The sequence below is a fragment of the Carcharhinus amblyrhynchos genome, chromosome 3 (genome assembly GCF_965287045.1).
Source record: "Carcharhinus amblyrhynchos chromosome 3, sCarAmb.v2.hapA, whole genome shotgun sequence".
Lineage (NCBI taxonomy): Eukaryota > Metazoa > Chordata > Chondrichthyes > Carcharhiniformes > Carcharhinidae > Carcharhinus > Carcharhinus amblyrhynchos.
In genome coordinates, this window is record NC_137326.1 from 129,476,437 (window position 1) to 129,496,274 (window position 19,838).

The 19,838-nt window shown below is 45.4% G+C and overlaps 1 protein-coding gene across 1 annotated transcript in view; it reads right to left on the minus strand.

Annotated features, from left to right (window-relative positions):
* Window positions 1-7,002: 7,002 nt before the first annotated feature.
* mindy4b (MINDY family member 4B) overlaps window positions 7,003-19,838 on the minus strand; it is a 49,742-nt gene continuing 36,906 nt past the window's right edge. The window contains exons 9-12 of the mRNA XM_080186519.1: window positions 16,262-16,334; window positions 11,912-12,088; window positions 10,246-10,426; window positions 7,003-7,718 (exon numbers count right to left, since the gene is read on the minus strand). Of these exons, the coding sequence (XP_080042645.1) occupies window positions 7,576-7,718; window positions 10,246-10,426; window positions 11,912-12,088; window positions 16,262-16,334 (574 nt within the window). The 3' untranslated portion in view covers window positions 7,003-7,575. The remainder of the gene's footprint in view (window positions 7,719-10,245; window positions 10,427-11,911; window positions 12,089-16,261; window positions 16,335-19,838) is intronic.

Here is a 19,838-nt window from a genome sequence, read left to right on the forward strand (position 1 = left end):
TCTGTGAGTTTGTGTTACTGCCAGTTGTTCTAAACATTATATTTCATTTTGTGGGGTAATTGTGACTTAAAGAAGTTAATGTTTCAGATTTTTCATCCCATTTGATTAGAGTTTGTTTCCTGGCCTGAATTCTGGTAATGTTTCACAACTGAGTGAAGTCCAGTTTGCTGGTAATCTTTAACCGTGTGGTTCAACCATTTACCTGTGGGTTACATGCATCAGAATTTTTGTTTTACTTCATTCACCAGTGGAGCCTCGGTGTTCACCCCGTTAAGTTACGTTCTTTGAGTATTCAGTGCCCAGGTTTTCACTCCAGAGTTCACAGAATCCCGACAGTGCAGAAGGAGGCCATTCGGCCCATCAAGCCTGCGCCAACCACAATCCCACCCAGGCCCTATTCCAGTAACCCCACATATTTACCCTACTAGTCACCCTGACAATAAGGGTCAATTTAGCATGGCCAATCAACCTAACCCGCATACCTTTGGAATGTGGGCGAAACCAGAGCACATGAAGGAAACCCATGCTGACACAGGGAGAATGTGCAAACTGCAGTGACCAGAGGCCGGAATTGAACCCAAGTGCCTGCTGTTGTGAGACGGCAGTGCTAATTACTGTGCCACCGTGCTGCTGAGTTGGGAGAATTTCCGATTCCACAAACACAACATAAGAACATAAGAAATAGGAGCAGGAGTAGGCCATCTAGCCCTTCGAGCCTGCCCCGCCATTCAATAAGATCATGGCTGATCTGTCGTGGCTCAGTTCCACATTCCCGCCCTCTCCCCATAACCCTTAATCCCCTCGCTTATCAAAAACCCATCAACCCGCGTCTTAAAAATATTTAGCGAGGCAGCCTCCACCACTTCAACGGGCAGAGAATTCCAGAGATTCACCACCCTTTGAGTGAAGAAGTTCTTCCTCAACTCCGTTCTAAACCGCCCCCCCTTTATCTTGAGGCTGTGCCCCCTAGTCCTACTGTCCTTTCTGAGCGGGAAGAGTCTCTCCACCTCTATCCTATCCATCCCATTCATCATCTTATATGTCTCAATGAGATCTCCCCTCATTCTTCTAAACTCTAACGAGTACAAGCCTAGTTTATTCAGCCTCTCCTCATAGCTCAACCCCCTCAACTCCGGCATCAGCCTAGTAAACCTCCTCTGCACTCCCTACAAGGCCAAAATATCCTTGCGTAAGTACGGCAACCAAAACTGCACACAGTACTCCAGCTGCGGCCTCACCAATGCCCTATACAGCCGCAGCAAGACCTCCCTACTTTTATATTCAATCCCCCTCGCTATGAAGGCCAGCATCCCATTCGCCTTCCTGACCACCTGCTGCACCTGCAAGCTGGGTTTTTGTGACTCATGCACAAGGACCCCGAGGTGCCTCTGCACCGTCGCCTGCTGCAGTTTTTTGCCCTGTAAGTAATAGTCCTTCCTACCATTATTCCTACCAAAGTGGACCACCTCGCACTTGCCAACATTAAATTCCATTTGCCAGTTCCTGGCCCATTCGTCCAGCCTATCTAAATCCTTCTGCAGACTCTCCACACCCTCCGCGCAATTTGCCGTTCCACCGATCTTGGTGTCATCAGCAAATTTCGACACCATACACTCGGTTCCCTCCTCCAGATCATCTATATAAATGGTAAATAGCTGAGGCCCCAGCACCGACCCCTGGGGCACTCCACTAGTCACCAACCGCCAATCCGAATAGCACCCATTGATCCCCACTCTCTGCCTCCTATTTGACAACCAATCCTCTACCCAAGCTAACACCCTACCCCGAACTCCATGTCCCCTGACCTTCTGCAATAACCTCTTGTGAGGTACCTTGTCAAACGCCTTCTGAAAATCAAGAAAGACCACATCCACCGGCTCTCCTCTATCCACCGCCCTAGACACATCCTCATAGAACTCCAGTAAATTTGTCAGACACGACTTCCCCTTAACGAAACCGTGCTGCGTCTGCTCTATCAAGCAATTCCCCTCAAGATGCCTCGCTATTTCCTCCTTGATGACAGATTCTAACATTTTACCTACAACAGACGTTAAACTAACCAGCCTATAATTCCCTGCCTTTTGCCTGGCACCCTTCTTAAACAACGGCGTAACATTAGCCGTTTTCCAATCTTCCGGCACTTCCCCGGAATCCAGCGACGTTTGGAAAATAACCACCAAGGCATCCACTATCACCTCCGCCATTTCTTTCAGAACCCTTGGATGCATTCCAACCTTAACGCTACCTGAATGATAGAGTTTCTAAACAATCCAGTCGGGAAGGGCTAGATTACAAGTCAAGGCAGGTGACCCAGTGAGAACCGAGGTGGATGTGGATGTGAAGGCGGACCACATGGAAGGCCTACTTCACTGTGTCCAAGGTTTAAAACTAAAGATTAAAACTTTAATCATTCCTCCAGTCCTCACGTACCCACATACTCCCCATGCCCCATCCATGTCATCTCATGGCCCTCCACTCAACCCCCATGGCCCCCATACCCACTGTGCAAACCTATGCCCATCCACTCACTTCCATGTTCCTTTCTAATCCCCATGCTGACTTAGTACCAACTCTTGCCAACTATGCCCCACTCACCGACCTTTCTCTTTACATCTCTTTATGCCAACTCACGCCCATGGGCAGATCTCAAAACCCATCCAGAGTTGAGATAAAATTAAGTTCCATAAAATAAAGTTTGAAGTATAAATTGCTGAATTCACGATATTAGAAAAAAAAACTCATTCATAAAAGCCCATTTACTACATTCACATCCCTTCAACTAAATAAGACCTTACGACAACAAACATTTCTTCAATCCCTTATGATAACAAGTATTGGAATTCAGAAGGCGTTTGACAAGGTACCTCACAAGAGGTTATGGCAGAAGGTAAGGGGACATGGAGTTGGGGGTAGGGTGTTAGCGTGGGTAGAGGATTGGTTGTCAAATAGGAGGCAGAGAGTGGGGGTCAATGGGTGCTATTCGGATTGGCGGTTGGTGACAAGTGGAGTGCCCCAGGGGTCGGTGCTGGGGCCTCAGCTATTTACCATTTATATAGATGATCTGGAGGAGGGAACCGAGTGTATGGTGTCGAAATTTGCTGATGACACCAAGATTGGTGGAACGGCAAATTGCGCGGAGGGTGTGGAGAGTCTGCAGAAGGATCTAGATAGGCTGGGCGAATGGGCCAGGAAATGGCAAATGGAATTTAATGTTGGCAAGTGCAAGGTGGTCCACTTTGGTAGGAATAATGGTAGGAAGGACTATTACTTACGGGGCAAAAAACTGCAGCAGGTGACGGTGCAGAGGGACCTCGGGGTCCTTGTGCATGAGTCGCAAAAACCCAGCCTGCAGGTGCAGCAGGTGGTCAGGAAGGCTAATGGGATGCTGGCCTTCATAGCGAGGGGGATTGAATATAAAAGTAGGGAGGTCTTGCTGCAGCTGTATAGGGCATTGGTGAGGCCGCAGCTGGAGTACTGTGTGCAGTTTTGGTCGCCGTACTTACGCAAGGATATTTTGGCCTTGGAGGGAGTGCTGAGGAGGTTTACTAGGCTGATACCGGAGTTGAGGGGGTTGAGCTATGAGGAGAGGCTGAATAAACTAGGCTTGTACTCGTTAGAGTTTAGAAGAATGAGGGGAGATCTCATTGAGACGTATAAAATGATGAATGGGGTGGATAGGATAGAGGTGGAGAGGCTCTTCCCGCTCAGAAAGGACAGTAGGACTAGGGGGCACAGCCTCAAGATAAAGGGGGGGCGGTTTAGAACGGAGTTGAGGAGGAACTTCTTCACTCAAAGGGTGGTGAGTCTCTGGAATTCTCTGCCCGTTGAGGTGGTGGAGGCTGCCTCGCTAAATATTTTTAAGACATGGGTTGATGGGTTTCTGATAGGCGAGGGGATTAAGGGTTATGGGGAGAGGGCGGGAATGTGGAACTGAGACACGACAGATCAGCCATGATCTTATTGAATGGCGGGGCAGGCTTGAAGGGCTGGATGGCCTACTCCTGCTCCTATTTCTTATGTTCTTATGTTCTAAAGTACCATATCAAAAATTCTATAATCACTTATACCTGTCAATCAAACAGTGAAAGGGCACTGTGATAACAGATGATTGTGAAATCAGTCTTGCAGAAATGGAAATCTCAGGCTTATGTTAACAGACAGACTGAAATTGCAAGCAATGATTTTTTTTTTAACACGTAGACATATTTTTCAAAGATTCAAAGATTTAAAGGGCAGGACTTTTAAATGTTTCGACAGCTTGACAGGTCCCTTTGACAATAGTTTCTGATAGTTTTGACAGTTGATTTTGACAGGTCTGTTGACTGTTCCAATGAGTTTGACAGTAATGACTTTATTGACTTTCTATAAATATTTATGATGACTTTTAGCAAATTAAAGGGCATCTGATATGCCCCAAAAGCACCTGACCTCCACCATATCCATAGGGGTCTTCTCCTATCTCTCTTAAGGGCTATCCAAATGCACCCACAAAGTTCAGACCCATTCTAATCTTCACACTTCAATTTCACATTTCCGTTTTCCCAACATCCCACAAAGACAAGACTTACAATTTTGTCTACTTCCACCACTTTTGCCAGGACAGAGCTACTTTCCACCCTGGTGAAGCTCTGGGCAGTATTTTGGTTACCTGATGATATCTCAATCCAGTCTCAATGGAGGATAGTTAGGCTTAAGTGGAATAACTACCATTAAAAAACATGGGCCAGAATTTGCTATCAAAGCAACAGCTCCACAAAACAGAACCTCGCTCTTAACCTGTCTATTTTGTTTTTAGGAACTAGCTATACTTGCTTATTAAACCTGCCACAGAAAGTTCAGTATAATGGCATGCTGGTTTCCCAGTGGTTTTCCACAGGGATCTGTGTTGGGCCTCCTATTATTCATCATTTATATTTATGACATTGACGACTATGTGGGGGGTAGGATTAATAAGCTTGCAAATGACACAAAGATTGGACGGGTGGTTAACAGTGAGACGGAGTGTCTTGGGCTACCAGAAGATATAGACTGAATGGTCACATGGACAGATAAGTGGCAGACGGAATTTAACCCTGAAAAGTGTGAGGCGATACACTTTGTAAAGAATAATTTGATTAGGAAGTACTCATTGAATGGTGGGACACTAGGAAGTTCTGTGGAACAAATGGACCTTGATGTGTTTGTCCACAGATCTCTGAAAGCAGAAGGGCATTTTAGTACGGTGGTGAAAAAGGCATATGGGACACTTGCCTTTATCAGTCAAGGTATCGATTACAAAAGCAGGGAAGTCACGTTGGAGTTGTATAGAACTTTGGTGAGGCCACAGTTAGAGTACTGTATGCAGTGCTGGTCACCACATTATCAGAAGGATGTGATTGCACTGGGGGGGATGCAGAGGAGATTCACCAGGATGCTGCCTGAGATGGAACATTCAAGTTATGAGGAGAGGTTGGATAGGTTTGGCTTGTTTCCATTGGACCAGGGAGACTGAGGGGCAACCTGATCGAGGTGTACACGATTATGAGAGACATGGACAGAGTGGATAAGGAGCAGCTGTTTCCTTTAGTTGAAGGGTCAGTCACGAGTGAACATAGATTCAAGGTGGGGGGGCAAGAGGTTTAGGGGGATGCGCAGAGGTTGGTGACGGTCTGGAATGTGCTGCCTGGGAGGGTGGTGGAGGTGGGTTGCCTCACATCCTTTAAAAGCTGTCTAGATGAGAACTTGGCACATCATAACATTCACGGTTACAGTGCTGACAGATGGAATTAGGTGGAAGTTCTGGTGTTTCTAATATGTTGGTGTGGACTCGATGGGCTGAACAGGCTCTTTTGCATTGTATGATTCTGTGAAGTGCAACTAGTGGTATGTTGGCCTATATTGCAAAGGATTTGGACTACAAAAGTGGGCATTGCTGCAATTGTACAGGACTTTGGTCAGATCATATCTAGAGTACTGTGCAGAGTTTTGACTTTTTCTAAGGATAGGTATACTTATCTTGAAGACGGTGCAAGGAAGGTTCAGTAGATAGATTATGTGGGCGACACGGTTTTCCTATGAAAAGAGATTGAACTGAATAGGCCTATGTTTCCTGGAGTTTAGAAGAACAAGAGGTGATCTCATTGATACATTCTAATTCTACGAGGACTCGATTGTGTAGATGCTGAAAGGTGATTTCTGTTAGTTGGAGACTCTAGAGCTAGGGGTCAGATTCTTAGGATAAAGAGTTGGCCATTTAAGAAAGCAAAAGGGAGAAATGAGCTGCGCTGTGGCACTGTGGTTAGCGCTGCTGCCTCACAGCGCTAGGGATCTGGGTTCAATTCCGGCCTTGGGTCAGTGTGGAGTTTGCACATTCTCCCCATGTCTGCGTGAGTTTCCTCTGGGCACTCCGGTTTTCTCCCACAGTCTGAAACATGTGTGGATTAGATGCATTGGCCGTGATAAATTGTCCCTTAGTGCCCCAAGATGTGTAGGTTAGAGGGATTAACCATGGTAAATGTGTAGGGTTACAGAGATAGGGCCTGGTTAAGTTGCTCTGTCAGAGAGTTGGTGCAGACTCGATGGGCTGAATGGCCTCCTCCTACACTATAGAGATTCTAGATTCTAGAATCTTTGGAATTCTGTACCTCAGAGGAGACTGGTACTCAGTTTTTGAGTATACATCAGATTGATACAGATAGCGGTCAGACTCCAGGAGAAAGCGACAGATATGGGGATCAGATGGGAAAGTGGAATTGAAGTTGAAAATCAGCCATGGATTTATAAACTGGTGGAGGTGTTTCAAGGGGCAGGTGCCCTGGTCTTATTTCTTATTGTCAAATGTTCTTAAGTAACCTTATAAACAGAATGATAAATGTCTCTTACTGTGAGAGGTGCTGCTTCTGAAAATTAACTCTTACTAGTTTCGAATCTCACCCCCTCAGGTTTTAGATTCTTTTGGGGAAAATTTAAATGATCTCAAATTATAAATGTATCTTGTTTACTTTTCTTTATTCCCTCTTTTCCTTACTCCAATCTTTCCGATACTACTTATATTTCTTTCTGAACGGATTTGGCATTGAAATCTCTTCCTTCACGTAATTTTCTCCTTCTCAATCCTTCCTTATGTTTATTTCCCAATCCTTCGATCTGACTGGTAAAGGAGATATCCTCTTGGTTGCCTGGTTGAACCTTGCCCTTTATCCAGGCATGTGTCCAGCAAGTTAGTGGGCTAAGCGGTTTTCTTTAGCTGAAAGGTGCAAAGGCAGGGTCTAACTGACGACCGATATAGTTAGATGCACTGCTACCCAGGATCTGGCCCACTTGCACAAGACACAGGACGTCAATCAAACGTCCTTTGTTGGCTTAGCGGCAGTAGAGAATTCTCCACTTAGGTTTCGGCTGGAAGGCCACAAGGGACGTCAATGACTAAGGAATGGCTCAAATGCCAGTGGACACTGTAATCGAACAGTCATGCAGTACTGAGGAACTGAGGGTGGACAGGCAATGAAGGATTTGAGCTGCTGATCCTCAGTTTCCAAATACAACACGGCTGCTCAGTCATCTGTTGTCGCTTAACAGCCTTCTGTCAAAAACCCTTCAAAAAAACGGCACAGTCCCATTCCAGTCAATAGCAGCTCCTTCCCACTTGGTGCGAATGGTCATTTCCACTGAAGGGAATCTTTTTTCCGGATCTCCTTCCTTCTCGTGCATTCCTTCCTCCCAGTGGTGGGAGTGAGTATCTAAATGAGAAGAGGGTAAGAATTAAAATTTGGGAATACTGCAGTCCCTGTGGTGTAGGTACATCCACAGTGCTGTTAGGAAGGGCGTGCCAGGATTTCGACCCAGGGACCTTCTTGCCTCAGTGTCAGAAGGTGTGGGTTCAAGTTCCTCATTTATTTATTCGTGTCACAAGGAGGCTTATGTTAACATTGCAATAAAGTTACTGTGAAAATCTCCCAGTCGCCACACTCTGGTGCCTGTTCAGGTACACTGAGGGAGAATTTAGCAAGGCCAATGCTTTGGGAGGAAGTCGGAATACACAGAGGAAACCAAAGCAGACACGAGGAGAATGAGCAGACTCCACACGGACAGTGACCCAAACCAGGAATTGAACCCAGTCCCTGGTGCTCTGAGGCAGCAGTGCTAAGGATTGTGCCACTGTGTTGCCCCGTTTTTCCAAGTCAGGGTGGTGAGTGACTTGGAGGGGATGCCTCCAGGTGGTGGTGTTTCCAGGTATCTGCTGCCCTTATCCTTTTACATGGTGGTGGCCGTGGATTTGGAAAGTGTTGTCTAAGGCACCTTGGTGAGTTCCTACAGTGCAACTTATAGATGGTACATATGGCTGCTGTTGATCGTCAGTTGTTTGGGGGTTGAATGTTTGTGGAAGGAGTAGCTATCAGTGCTTTGTCCTAGATGGTATCGAGCTTCTTGAGTGTTGTTGGACTTGCACTCATCCAGGCAAGTGGAGAGTTTCCCATCAGACTTAAGAACATAAGAACATAAGAAATAGGAGCAGGAGTAGGCCATCTAGCCCTTCGAGCCTGCCCCGCCATTCAATAAGATCATGGCTGATCTGTCGCGGCTCAGTTCCACTTTCCCGCTTTCTCCCCATAACCCTTAATCCCCTCTCTTATCAAAAACCCATCAACCCGCGTCTTAAAAATATTTAGCGAGGCAGCCTCCACGACTTCAACGGGCAGAGAATTCCAGAGATTCACCACCCTTTGAGTGAAGAAGTTCCTCCTCAACTCCGTTCTAAACCGCCCCCCTTTTATCTTGAGGCTGTGCCCCCTAGTCCTACTGTCTTTTTTGAGTGGGAAGAGTCTCTCCACCTCTATCCTATCCATCCCATTCATCATCTTATACGTCTCAATGAGATCTCCCCTCATTCTTCTAAACTCTAACGAGTACAAGCCTAGTTTATTCAGCCTCTCCTCATAGCTCAACCCCCTCAACTCCGGTATCAGCCTAGTAAACCTCCTCTGCACTCCCTACAAGGCCAAAATATCTTTGCGCAGGTGCGGCGCCCAAAACTGCACACAGTACTCCAGCTGCGGCCTCACCAATGCCCTGTACAGCTGCAGCAAGACCTCCCTACTTTTATATTCAATCCCCCTCGCTATGAAGGCCAGCATCCCATTCGCCTTCCTGACCACCTGCTGCACCTGCAGGCTGGGTTTTTGCGACTCATGCACAAGGACCCCGAGGTCCCTCTGCACCGTCGCCTGCTGCAGTTTTTCGCCCCGTAAGTAATAGTCCTTCCTACCATTCTTCCTACCAAAGTGGACCACCTCACACTTGCCAACATTAAATTCCATTTGCCATTTCCTGGCCCATTCGCCCAGCCTATCTAGATCCTTCCGCAGACTCTCCACACCCTCCGCACAATTTGCCGTTCCCCCAATCTTGGTGTCATCAGCAAATTTCGACACCCTACACTCGGTTCCCTCCTCCAGATCATCTATATAAATGGTAAAAAGCTGAGGCCCCAGCACCGACCCCTGGGGCACTCCACTAGTCACCATCCGCCAATCCGAATAGCACCCGTTGACCCCCACTCTCTGCCTCCTATTTGACAACCAATCCTCTATCCACGCTAACACCCTACCCCCAACTCCATGTCCCTCGACCTTCTGCAATAACCTCTTGTGAGGTACTTTGTCAAACGCCTTCTGAAAATCTAGAAAGACCACATCCACCGGCTCTCCTCTATCCACTGCCCTAGACACATCCTCATAGAACTCCAGTAAATTTGTCAGACACGACTTCCCTTTAATGAAACCGTGCTGCGTCTGCTCTATCAAGCAATTCCCTTCAAGATGCCTCGCAATTTCCTCCTTAATGACAGATTCTAACATTTTACCTACCACAGACGTTAAACTAACCGGCCTATAATTCCCCGCCTTTTGCCTGGCACCCTTCTTAAACAACGGCGTAACATTAGCCGTTTTCCAATCATCTGGCACTTCCCCGGAATCCAGCGACGTCTGGAAAATAACCACCAATGCATCCACTATCACCTCCGCCATTTCTTTCAGAACCCTCGGATGCATTCCATCCGGTCCTGGAGACTTGTCCACAATCAGCCCCTCCAGTCTGTTGAGCACCGCCTCTCTAGTAACAGTAATGTCTTGTGCCTTGTAGATGGTGGACAGGCCTTGCTGGGGTGGGGGTGGGGGGCAGTGGTCAGGAGGTGAGTTAGTAGCCTTTGACCTGCATTGGTAGCCACAGTATTTAGATTTTTGCATTAAATTTCAAAATTTGTACCTATTGTTAGCGTGACTGTCTTTGTCTGGGAAGGCTGGCCGCTGTAAAAGTACAAATCAAAGAGATGTTCCATTTTCCAGTCAGACAGGAGTAGTCGATTAGTGTTGAACAGCACACTGAATGTATCATTGATGTTGCAAAGCCATATGGGGAGTTTGGGAGTTTTCAACATGCTTCCAACCTGGGACAAAAGAATAGCAAGATGAGCAACAGGGACTGCTGAAGATCAAATGTATTAGGTTTTTGTTTGTTGGATTAGTTTTCACTGCATCCCCTGCCCTCAGTGTAGCAATGGTCATTGAGATGGTTTTTTTTTTTAATTCATTCATGGGAATTGGGCATCATTGGCTGGTATATCCTAACTGCCCCTGTTCAGAATGCAGTTGAGAATCAATCACATTGCTGTGGCTCTGGAGTCACATGTAAGCCAAACCAGAGTAAGGATGGTCTTTATTTAAAAAGGGAGGGAGACAGAAAGCAGGAAACTACAGGCCAGTTAGCCTAACCTCTGTTATAGAAAAATGTTAGAAGCTATAATTAGGAGTGCTATTTTATAGCAGGACACTTGGGAAAGGTCATGGTGATCAGGGAGAGTCAACATGGTTTTGTGAAATGCAAATCATGTTTAACCAATTCATTGGAGTTCTTTGAAGAAGCAACATGCTTTTTTATTCATTCATGGGGCATGGGCATCACTGGCTGGCCAGCATTTATTGCCCATCATTAGTTGCCCTTGTTCAGAGTCACATGTAGGCCAGAACAGGTAAGGACGGCAGATTTCCTTCCCTAAAGGACATTAGTGAACCAGATGGATTTTTCTGACAATGGTTTCATGGTCACCAGTAGATTCTTAATTCCAGATATTTTTAATTGAATCAAATTCCATTATCTGCCATGTAGGATTTGAACACGGGCCCCCCAGAACATTAGCTGAGTTTCTGGATTAATAGTCTAGTGATAATACCACTAGGCCATCGCTTCCCCTTATAAAAGATGGTTTGAAATGTTTGTAACATTTCTTTAGCTGTACTGAACCTCCTCAAGAGTCCAACATGATGTATGTAGAGAACCTGAATATTACTGCACTTTGTGATGGCAATTTTAAAATGTTTGCACTGTTCTTTCAGATATTTTATGGATAAAGTATATTTTGCAAAAAAAGTTTTCTACGTTTCTGTGTTTATTGTTGGCTTATATTAACACCGCAATGAAGTTACTGTGAGAATCCCCTAGTCGCCACACTCCTTTTCGGGTACACTGATGGAGAATTTAGTATGGCTAATGCACTTAACCAGCATGTCTTTTGGACTGTGGGAGGAAACTGGAGCACCCGGAGGAAACCCATGCAGACATGGGGAGAACATACAAATTCCACATAGGCGGTGACCCAAGCCGGAATCGAACCTGTTTCCCCGGTGCTGTGAGGCAGCATTGCTAACCACTGTACCACCATGCTGACAGAAGATGTCTTCTTTTCTTGGCTGTGTAAAATTGCAACTGGTCATGTCCAGCAGTAACCATGGTAACACGCTATCTTTGAAAAGCCTTCCTCAGTGTTGCTTCATGGAGAGCCTAACTCTGCATTGGGATCGCACCAAAGACTTTTCTCCCCTTCAACATAAACACAGTCCCAGCTCTACAGCACCAGAAAAATGAAACAAAATACCTGCGGGAGCTTGTCATGCCCCAACTCATGTCTGTTCCAGTAGAGATAGCCCACATCACTCCGAGCAAGGACTCCATGCTGTGGTTCTTTAAGCAGGGCACCCTGGTCTCCATACTGGAGGTCTCCATTGAAAACATTTGGACTGGCTCTTCCAGTGAGCATCAGGTTTATGAGGGCCTACAAGGAAGACACAAAACCAAAACCAAAAAGACATCCTTCCATTCCTGAGCACCGGAATCATCATGGACCAGCATACTTCCCTTTGTGGGAGAGGAGAACTGATCTCAGCAGAGGGGCCAGGAAAATGAGCAGCACACTCACATAAGACAGGTTGTCTCTGCATATTTTTTCTTATTCATTTGAGGGACATGGGTGTCACCGGCTGGCCAGCATTAATTGCCCATCCCTAGTTGCCCTTGTTCAGAGGGCAGTTGAGAGTCAACCACGTTGCTGTGGCTATGGAGTCACATGTAAGTTAGTCCAGGTAAAGACGACAGATTTCCCTCCCTGGAGGACATTAGTAAATCAGATGGGTTTTTACAATAATTGGCAATGGTTTCATCAGTAGATCCTTAATTCTAGATATTTTTATTGAATTCAAATTCCACCACCTGCTGAGTTTCTGGATTAATAGTCTAGCGTTAATACCACTAGACCTTCGTCTCCCCAATATCCATTTACATGAAATAATCAGCGCAGACAAAGGGAATGTTTCACTCTATCTATCAACAAGACACAACTGAATGTCCTTGCTAACAGTGCCAAAACTGTAATGATGACATGATTAAGTGATCATTGTCTGAATGGATATTCCATCCATCTACCACTAAAGATTACGACATTACCAATGGGATGTGATTAAACAGCTATTGTCTTGGGCCTAACTCATTGCATCAAATGTGAATAATTTACCGGTGCACGCATGACCGGGAAACAATTATCTTTAGTAGAAGTTGTTGCCCTATTAGAGAGGCTGACTGTACACAATTGGGCAGAGCAGACTGTAGAAGTTGTAGGAATTGTGACATTACCTCAGGAATAGTTTCCCTCTCCTTATCGATACAAAAGGAATAAAGGATCCACCACTCGCGAACACTGTGTCTGAATAACTTTTTAGCTTCGACACTATGATATTGGTTGAAAAAAATGTGGTTTTTATGAAGGATTGGACAAAATTGTGAGTTGGACACTGAGCTTTCATCTCTAGGACTGAGTTCAAATCCGAACAAGACCGATGAGGCGAAGCTTCCCATGTCTGTTGAGTGTAAGGTCATATGCTGATTCCACTCTTGCCTCTGATTCAGAAGGCCATGGTTTCAAATCTCACTCCTGAGATTGGGGAACATAACCTGGGCTGACACTGCAGTTTGCAGCTGAGGGAGTGCCGCACTGGCAGAGGTACTGTATGATACAGGGGATATGAAACCAAGGCCCCATCTACTCTCTCAGGTGGACTCCAATGCTGTGTTTTGAAGAAGAGTAGGAAGTTCCTTCTTTAAGCAACAATAAATAGCAGATTATCTGGTCATTATCCCATTGCTTCGTATGGGATCTTACTGTGTGCAAATTACCTCTTTACAACAGCGACTGGACTTCAAAAACACTTAATTGTGCGCAGCTTTGGTCTCCTTATCTGTGGAAGGATGTCCTTCCTATAGAGGGAGCACTGCTGAGGTTTACCAGGCTGATTCCTGGGATGGCAGGTCTGTCATATGAGGAGAGACTAAATTGGTTAGGATTATATTCACTGGAGTTTAGAAGTGTGAGAGGGGATCTCATAGAAACTTATAAAATTCTAACAGGGTTAGATAGGGTAGACTCAGAAAGAATGTTCCCAATGATGGGAGAGTCCAGAACTAAGGGTCATAGTTTGAGAATTAGGGGTAAACCTTTCAGAACTGTGGTGAGGAGAAATTTCTTCACCCAGAGAGTGGTGAATGTGTGGGAAGTAGTTGAAGCCAAAATATTGTGTTATTTCCAGAAGAAATTAGATATAACTGTTGGGACTAAAGGGACCAAGGGATATGGGAAGAGGCTGGCATCAGGATATTGAATTTGATGATCAGCCATGATCAGAATGATTGGTGGAGCAGACTTGAAGGGCTGAATGGCTTACATCTGTTTATGTTTCTATGTTTAATTGGCAGGAACATGCTTAGAGATGTCCTGAGGCCACACAAGGTTTTATGGAAATAAAAATTTTCCTCCTTTCTTCCCTTTGGTTACCTCATAACCAAGAAAGCGTGGTGAGAAATCTTTGGTGAAGAGTTACACTCAATTCTACTTTAGTTTCACCCCACTTTCATCCACATGACATCTGCATTTCAGATAGGCCTTCAGAAATTATTATTCCAAAGGATTTTCCTTTGACCTGAGGGACGTCATTTACTGTTGACTAGCCAAAACTCATTTGAGTTAGAGCTTGGACCAATATGGCGGCACAGTGGTTAGCACTGCTGCCTCACAGCACCAGGGACCTGGGTTCAATTCCTGACTTGGGTCACTGTCTGTGTGGAGTTTGCACAATCTTCCCGTGGGTTTCCTCCGGAAGCTCCAGTTTCGTCCCACAGTCCAAAGATGTGTGGGTTAGATGGATTAGCCTTGCTAAATTAGTGTCAGAGGTTTAGCTAGGGTAACTGCATGAGTTATGGGGATAGGGTCTGGGTGGGATTGCGGTCGGTGAAAACTCGATGGGCCAAATGGTCTCTTCTGCTCTGTAGAAATTCTACAACTTGAGTAAAAATGTGCATTGTCACAGCAACTTGGGATTCCCTGAGTGAACTGTAAGATACCACCTCTAATCTTCAAATTTTCTCCCTCTTTCTCTGTGCTGGAAACATTCAGTTCTTGGACATCGTTCTCGGAGTGCCAGGTACCCTCAAGTATCACACCCAAGAAAATATTTTTGATATAGAAACAGAAAATGCTGGATAAACTGGCAGTATCTATAGAGAGTCAATTTTTCAAGTTGGTATGACTTTTCTTCAGAACTATCAGAAGAGTCACAGGGACTCGAAACGTTGACTCTGTTTCTCTCCTCATGGATGCTGAGTTTATCCGACATTTTCTGTTTTTGTTTCAGATTTCCAGCATCTGCAGTATTTTGCTTTTATAGAATTTAGTAGAATGAGGGGAGGTCAAATTGAGGTATACAAGATGATAAAAGGTACGGATAAAGTAGACGTGGAGCAGATGCTTCCTCTTGTGGGGCATTCTGGGACAAGAGGACTCAGCCTTAGGGTAAGGGGCGGCAAATTTAGAACAGAGTTGAGAAGAAACTACTTCTCCCAAAGGGTTGTGAATCAGTGGAATTCACTACCCCAAAATGCAGTGAATGCTGGGATAGTGAGTAAATTTAAGGAGGAGCTAGACAGAATTTTGATTGGTAATTGGTTGAAAGGTTATGGGGAGAAGGCAGGAAAATGGGGAGGAGGAGCATATCAGCCATGATTGAATGGCAGAGTGGACTCAATGGGCCGAATGGCCTAATTCTGCTCCTACATCTTATGAACTTATGGGGTATTCTTTGATGCTTGAATCCAGAAAATTACTGTCAACCAGCTGTCGGTAACACCACAGCTGTTCAAAGAATTAGATGGATTTCACGAGCAGGAATCCCTGGCTAATTGCGTCTCTACCCAGCACTGGAGAGCTCAAGGTCAGTTGTGGCATCTCCACTGCTGTCAGAACCACAGATAACAGGAACAACAGCTCACCTTTGTACAGTCTTAACATTATAAGATGTCCTAAAGATGATCTCCAGGAGAGAGAGAGAGAGAGAGAGTGTGTGTGTGTGTGTGTGTGTGTGTGTGTGTGTGTGTGTGTGTGTGTGTGTGTGTGTGTGTGTGTGTGTGTGTGTGTGAGATAATAGCCCAATTTGGAACAAGCTGAAGAAGTTTTTCAGGACAGGCTACGGAGATAGGTTTTATGGAACATCTTAAAGTAAGAAAAGCAGATAGAAGGGTGGAGAGTTTTCAGGAAGGAATTCCAGAACTTGAGGTTTCCTCCCACGTCATTCAGACTGTGGGAGGAAACCTGAGCATCCGGAGGAAACCCATGCAGACACGGGGAGAATGTGTAGACTCTGCACAGCCAGTGACCCAAGCCAGGAATTGAATGGTGACTCAGAGGGTTGTAAGGCTGATGGAGGTTACAGAGATGGGGAAGGGTGAGACCTGGGAGAAATTTCAACACAAGGTTGCTAATTTTAAACTGGAAATGTTGCCAGAGTATGGGCCAACGTAGGTAAGTGAGCACAGAGACGCTGGCTGAAAGATGTGAGCTAGAATGGTGAATCGCCATTAGATTTCTATGATTAAGGAACATGCATTGTAAGATATTATTACTTACTTGTCTGCAAATGAAATTTCCCAGGCTTAACTGCAAGAGATGAGAGGTTGTGTTGCCCATATCATTATGGAGCCTGGAATAAAGGATGATATTTCATAAAGAAACCACAAAAATCCCTTCAAGGCAAGTCAAGCAGTTTCACACACGGGCTACACTTCAGAAAAATTGACAGAAATGTCAAAACATCATAGAATCCCTGCAGTGCAAAAGAAAACCATTCGGCCCATCGAGTCTGCATTGACAACAATCCCACCCAGGCCCTATTCCCGTAACCCTGCATATTTACCCCTCTAATCCCTCTAACCTACACATCCTGGGACACTAAGGGGTAATTTAGCATGGCCAATGTGCCTAATCCGCACATCTCTGGGCTATGGGAAGAAACCGCACGCAGGCACGGGGAGAATGTGTGAATCCACACAGACAGCGACCCAAGCTGGGAATTGAATCCAGGTACCTGGAGCTGTGAGGCAGCAGTGTTAATCACTGTGCCACCCCGTACCACGTTAGAGATGTGGGAGACAGTTAATATTGCAAAGCGCTGTGTCTTTGTTCATTACTTTACAAATCTAATGAGGGAAGCACTTAACAGGCACCTGAAGCATCTCATGGGGACAGAGAGGCGGTTAAAAAAAGAATCAGAGGCATAAATGGGAAAATTGGGTAACTTAAATGGAAACATTTCCTCTCTTGCTGCTCATAATCGATGCCTTCCAACGACAGCATAACCCCAAAGCATTCTGAGGACAGCGAATTCCGAGTCCTGAAACTGTGTGGCAATCCCAACAGAAACATTGGTTGCAGTCTTCCATTCTGGAATCTATGTTTGGTGCTGGGAGCGGCAGTGATCGGCTGTGGGGGAGGGGTGTGGGGAGAGGCTGACCACACACAGTTTTGTGCTAGTCAGTTCATTACATGTGCATCTACAAAGAGCTCAGCGAGTCTCACAGTGACACTACCTCTATTGGGGCGGCACAGTGGTTAGCACTGCTGCCCCACAGTGACAGGAACCCAGGTTCAATTCCTGGCTCAGGTCACTGTCTGTGTGGAGTTTGCACGTCTCCCCCCCCCGTGTCTGCGTGGGTTTCCTTCGGGTGCTCCGGTTTCCTCCCACAGTCCAAAGGTGTGCTGATTAGGTTGATTGGCCATGCTAAATTGGCCCTAGTGTCAGGACAGGATTAGCAGGATAAATGTGGGGTTATGGGAATAGTGTCTAGGATCAGAGGGTATAATTGCAGAGTAAGGGGTCACTCATTTGAGATGGACATGTGGAAGAACTTCTTCTCTCAGAAGGTAGTGGATCTGTGGAATTCCTTACCACAGAAAGCTGCAGAGGCTGGGTCACTGAATAAATTCAAGGCCTAGATAGATTTTTAATCTGTCAGGGAATCAAGGGTTATGGGGATAAGGGTGGAAAATGGAGTTAAGGATTATCATGTCAGATTAATCATGATCTCATTGAAAGGTGGAGCAGACTCAGTGGGCTGAGTACTGTTCCTACATCTCACAGCCTTATGGAGGGACAGCAGGCAACTCCAACCAGCTCTGTAAATTCAGTCAAGGTTATTAGATTAGAACGTAAAGCCTCTGTTCTTTCTTTCATTCGTTCATGGGACATGGGTGTCGCTGGCTGGGCCAGCACTTATTGTCCATCCCTAGTCACCCATGAACTGAGAGGGTTTGCTAGGCCATTTCAGAGGCAATTGAGACTCAACCACATTGCTGTAGCTCTGGAATCACATGTAGGCCAGACCAGCTAAGTATGGCAGATTTCCTTCCTTCACGGACATTCGTGAACTAGATGGATTTTTACAACAATCATCAATGGTTTCATGGTCATCAGTAGATTCTTAATTCCAGATATTTTTTATTGAATTCAAATTCTACCATCTGCTGTGGTGGGATTTGAACCCGGGTCTCCTGAAAATTAGCTGAGTTTCTGGATTCAGCGATAATACCACTAGGCCATCTCCCACCCCACCCCCCCCTCCCCCGCTCAATGAACAATTCAAACTTATCAATTTGTATTTCCTGAGATTCGAAAGGCTATTGTATGAAGTAACAGAACTACAAGGTTCCAGGACTACTTAGTCTTCAATTTGTGAGGTGGAGATGCCAGCGTTGGACTGGGGTGGGCTCAGTAAGAAGTCTCACAACATCAGGTTACAGTCCAACAGGTCTATTTGGAATCACGAGCTTTCGGAGCACTGCTCCTTCAACAGGCAAGTGGGTATTGAGTGAGTATTCTAAAGATGTAACCATCTTTAGCTCTGTAAGCTTAGAGTGAAGTTCTGCTCTGAGCAGCTATAGAATTCTTGTGTCTTGAATTTTTTTATGAACATTGAATGTATGAGGTTGTACCTTGTACCTGTAAATTTAAAATACCAGTGATTGCTATGCTGATTTTTATATGTATTTATTGTAGACTGCATGTAACCTCTGTAACTTAGTAATTTCTGTAAGGCTGGGCATCACCAGTACCTAGTACAGGCAGATAGATAAGAATTCTATAAGACATCCCAGTTTCAACCGAACATTTGGGTTACTGACACTTGTTATTAGTAGTGCTGGACACCCTTATCTTGAATAAGCTGACACCGCAACTAAAACACACTGAATGTGTGTTCAATGAGAATTCACACTACGTACTAAGGCAACAGGAAAGGCTATAATGAGAAAGGCTACAATCAGAGGCTATAACTGCTCTATAAGTTATTAACACAATTAATTATCATGCACCATCTAAACCAATCAGAGATTGACCATACACCATCTACACCAATCAGAGATTGACCATGGGCCACCTACACCAATCAGAGACTGATCATGCAACACCTAAACCAATCAGAGGCTTATCATGCACCATCCAAACCGATCAGAGTTTGACCATGCACTGACTGAGCCAATCAGAGATTGACCATCCACCACCTACACCAATCAGAGATTGACCATGCACCGCCTAAACCAATCAGAGATTGACCATGCACCACCTACACCAATCAGAGATTGACAATGCACCACCTAAACCAATCAGAGATTGACCATGCACCACCTAAACCAATCAGAGATTGACCATGCACCACCTACACCAATCAGAGATTGACAATGCACCACCTACACCAATCAGAGATTGACCATGCACCACCTAAACCAATCAGAGATTGACCATGCACCACCTAAACCAGAGATTGACCATGCACCACCTAAACCAATCAGAGATTGCCCATGCACCATCTAAACCAGAGATTGACCATGCACCATCTAAACCAATCAGAGATTGACCATGCACCACCTAAACCAATCAGAGATTGACCATGCACCACCTAAACCAAACAGAGATTGACCATGCACCATCTAAACCAATCAGAGATTGACCATGCACCACCTAAACCAATCAGAGATTGACCATGCACCACCTAAACCAATCAGAGATTGACCATGCACCACCTAAACCAATCAGAGATTGACCATGCACCACCTAAACCAATCAGAGATTGACCATACACCATCTAAACCAGAGATTGACCATGCGCCACCTACACCAATCAGAGATTGATCATTCACTGACTGAGCTAAT